Raw genomic sequence first — 4,252 nt, forward strand, 5'->3', positions numbered from 1 at the left:
CCGAGTTTTATGGTAATATTATCCAGACGCCGCCCACATTTAAAAAATCATATTATCTTCTTTGTTCTAGTTTTGTGCATCACATGATTTTTTGAGTCGTATATCATCTAAAATGATGTTGATATACCTAAAAAATGAAATTTCTAGAATTTTTGCAATATGTTTGTTCCCTTTAAATTAATACACCAGAATTCTAGATTGCATGCTAGTGAAAATTTAAACCTAATGAAGAATTCGGTAATAAATAAAACAAGAAGTTAAATATAAACATGTAATTTTTTATTATTCAAGTAAGCGGAAAAATAGTAAGAGTTAATTCATTGAAATGATATGCACCTTCGCAATTTGTTGTTAAATGATATATAATAAAATGTTAAATTAATCATTATGATTTGGCAGTATAATATCATCGCAATATCCCTTTTGATCATTTGATAGTTAATTATACTAATCGATACGTATTTTTTTCCTTTAAATTAAGTACTATATAAAATATTACTTATAAATAACGATGTCAAACATGCTCTATAATTTACTTTGAGCAATTTTAAATATAACTGATTGTAACAGATTTCATCTTTTCCTTTACAAGGGAATTTAAAGTATATTAATCTCATTTGGCTCAAAAAGTTATCAAGGATGTGTAGATATTCAAAATTAGAAATAAGGGAGCTTAGGGTAATTTTTTAAACATGATTGGGGTGTCTCTCATTTAGTCTTTTTATTTAAAACACCCAAAATAAAGGATCGGTAATTTTAAACATGATGGGGGTGTCTCTCATATATTTTCCGCATCAGTGGGACCACTCGATCGCTAGGAAGAAGCAAGCCTATTCCCCACAGATGTCATTGCTCACTAGCTCCTTTCGTCTCTTCCAACGCACCATCAACAAAAAGAAAGAGGAATTCTTGACTACTAAAGCCATGGTAGCGAGCCTTGTCCTAGCATTAGGAGCGATGGAGCTTGCTCAGTGAAAGGAAGTCTCGATATTTTTTTAAAATAATTTTAAATATAAAAGTTGAACAAATCTTGAAACACTAGCATTAATTCTCAACCCCACATGGGCCAAACATTGGCTTCTCATAACCCATCTCACTATAAAGATCTGAGTGCATCCAATTGGAAGCCCAACCTCCTAAATAACACGGGAAGTCGCCCAATTTTAAACAAAAATTCATTTTTGAGAAAAGTTAGCGCATTTAAGTGTCTCTATTTTCCGTACAAAAATGTAATTTTTCAATTAAATTCCTACTTTCGTACTATTTGGCTGATATTTTTTTTCATGAAATTTTTTTTTCTACTTTTAATCACGTGACCATATTTTCCTTGAAAACAAGGAAAATATTTGCTTGTGCGAGTGAAAAACTACTAGCTCAAGAGCGAATATTGATTAAAATCATTTTGGTTATTCAGCAATTTACAAAAAAAACATAATGAATAATGAGACCTAGCTAGAGTAGCTTTTCTTAGAAGCCATAATTAGTTTTCGTTTTGTACAATTTTCCCCCATCTACCAGAATATAAATATAGGAAATTTGACATTAAAGTGCTGTTGTAGAACCAGCTGTGTTCACTTGTAGCATAGTAAATAGTGGTATAGTGTTAAGAAAGATTGTTTAGGCGTGTCACAAGGCTGATTTTTTCTTTTATATCTTCAATATTGTACTATCCATCTCATTAAACATGTCACAAATGTTCTACATGTCCACAAAATTACTTGGCAAAAAAAGCTATTCTCAATCTCAAACCACCACTAATTTCCTAGTATAACAACAGAAAACGAAATTTGTACACCTCATTCCTTTATTGGTAAGATCGCCAACATCGAGCAAAACCTACCACCCTTCTGCCTAAAAAACTATGCCATGAAGGGGCTGAACTATTTACAATGTTGGTTGTGCTGGAAAATATCTTTAAAAAATAAAGGGAAAAAAACCACAATATATTGCCCAACAAATGAAATCAAGATCGGCCAAAAACAATTGAGTTTCAAGAAAATCAAAGAATGTGTGAAGCATCAGCCGCAAGTCAAAGAAGCTGCTGTATGAAAAAGGAAACTCATGTCAGTTCAATTGTTTGCGAACAAGCATTTGTAAGCAAACCCACATGTCTATAGGGTGTATGCAGACAGTTCACACACTGACAGTAAGCACAACAGCAGTTTAAGAACTCACCAACTATAGTTCCAACCTGAGCAGAATTATAACTAAGGGCAGAATAAAATGTCAACTTATTATATCAAGGCCCAAAGCCTTGCATGTTAAGCTTTGGACAGCATGTTGAACTCTAACGACTAGTCGAGACACGAGATTATTTTTGCCAAGACACTATTCATAAAGGTTTTTCCCATTTGATTTGCGCCTTAACGTCAACGGGAAACTCTAATTACACTGGTCTTTTGTTAGTCGTTTACCCAGATATTTAGATTAGTACTCAGATGATGCCGGTCTAATGGATAGCTTTTTAAGTTCTTTGCATGCATTACTGCATTTCTATTCTAAAATCTACAGACCTTGTTATCATGGTTACAAATAACTAAATTCAAGACTGCTGTGTGACTCCTATACCTTAGGTTTTATCTTTCGACGCTAGAGGCCACTTGCTATTGCACCCACTCCTGCATGCTTACAGTGAGATTGTGACAAAAGTGTGGAGCCTTCTTTCAAATTTTAAAAACAATCACATATAACCTGATTTTACCATTGAAAGATTATAATGATTTTGAGCATGTTCGGCTGTGCTATAAAGTAAGTCAAATTTACGTTTGTGTTACTTATTTTGCCAAACGTGATTTTCAGAATTACTTTTATTTTTCTAACAAAACTTTTTATAGATGATAAAAATAAGAACCACCACCTATAAATTTCATTCCCTTCAATGGAATGCAGGTGCTTTTTTAGGATTGAGCAACTTACCCATATTCCTTCCCTTTTCACTGGCTCATGTGCAAATAAATATAACTCCTCTCTCCATCGTACACGACTCTAGCCTATGGCATTTTTAGTGCCTGTTTTAATTGCCCAAATGCTGCAGGATGCATTCTAGAAATGGCAGCATTAAATTGTTCCCCATGAAGAGCAGCACATGTTTGGAGATTTTCCTTCAGTGAGTTCTCCAAGGAAATCTGGTTTATTGGGTCAGAGAATTTGATCTGCATATTTAACAAGTAAATAAGTAAAAAAATCATCAGACCAATTATTCGTGATTCCATGAAATACAGAAGCAGTATACCTGTCTCCTCCTCAACTCTTTGCTAGGAACTTGTGAGCCGCTGGAGTACATGTTATCACTACTGTAGTCCACAAGTAAATTTGAATTCAATCAGAAAACAATAGTATGGGATCTGTCAACGTGATCATCATAATAAGACAAGGACAATGATATATATCAAACCTTGATTCTTCTTCAGTTAAGTCCTCACTTCCACCCAATATCACACTTGTGCATACGCTACAAAGAACAAAAAACAGAAAGATCACATTAAAGAATAAACCACCGCTGCTAGAATAGCCCATGATATTATCAACGAATTTGAAGTACCTTAGAATCTGATCGAGTTTATCAAGTACTTGAGGCAATCTCAAAGTTAAAATTATAGAAAGAGCCAAACCAAGTGTCTTCCTCTGGGTGGAAATTACATTGTCAACCTGCACCCATTTCACAGGCAGGGAAATGTAAGAAATGTCCACCTAGAAACGTTTCACAGGCAGGGAAATGTAAGAAATGTCCACCTAGAAACGTATATTAGAGAGGGAAAAAAAGGTTGCAGACACTGAAACTGAATCCAAATTAGGCTCAATGAGAAATGCAAAATCACAGCGACGCAAAATGCACATTCAGAATACAACAAATAGATAAAGTAATATAGACTGGATTGAAGAAATTAGAAGCAGGATAGGGTAAGAAGATAGCTAGGGGAAGAAGAAGGAGAGAAGTAGAAGAGAAGAAAAGGCGGTGGAAAAGGAAGAACGCTTCTGCAACACTCAAAATTCATTCATCCATCAAATTTGTCACTCATGTATAGAAGGCTGCATACTTTTATACAATACAAAGCATAAAAGGGCTTGGCCTAGCCCAATACATGATACAAGCCCAAAAACAAAATAAAAGGCTTGGGCAAGCCCAAATAAAATACTAACTAAATAGTCCAAGCTAGATATCCTCATCATAAAGTCTATCGGTGAAATAGCAACCCCATCTAGGAACAAAAATGCACAGTACACAACAAATCAACCCCTCATTTCCAAGACA

The 4,252-nt window shown here is 34.5% G+C and overlaps 1 protein-coding gene across 1 annotated transcript in view; it reads right to left on the bottom strand.

Annotated features, from left to right (window-relative positions):
* Window positions 1-1,624: 1,624 nt before the first annotated feature.
* LOC111403254 (importin-11-like) overlaps window positions 1,625-4,252 on the bottom strand; it is an 18,014-nt gene continuing 15,386 nt past the window's right edge. Inside the window, exons 22-24 of the mRNA XM_023031687.1 lie at window positions 3,233-3,293; window positions 2,917-3,152; window positions 1,625-2,038 (exon numbers count right to left, since the gene is read on the bottom strand). Coding sequence (XP_022887455.1) covers window positions 2,991-3,152; window positions 3,233-3,293 — 223 coding nt within the window. The 3' untranslated portion in view covers window positions 1,625-2,038; window positions 2,917-2,990. The remainder of the gene's footprint in view (window positions 2,039-2,916; window positions 3,153-3,232; window positions 3,294-4,252) is intronic.

Source organism: Olea europaea, chromosome 11 (genome assembly GCF_002742605.1).
Source record: "Olea europaea var. sylvestris chromosome 11, O_europaea_v1, whole genome shotgun sequence".
NCBI lineage: Eukaryota > Viridiplantae > Streptophyta > Magnoliopsida > Lamiales > Oleaceae > Olea > Olea europaea.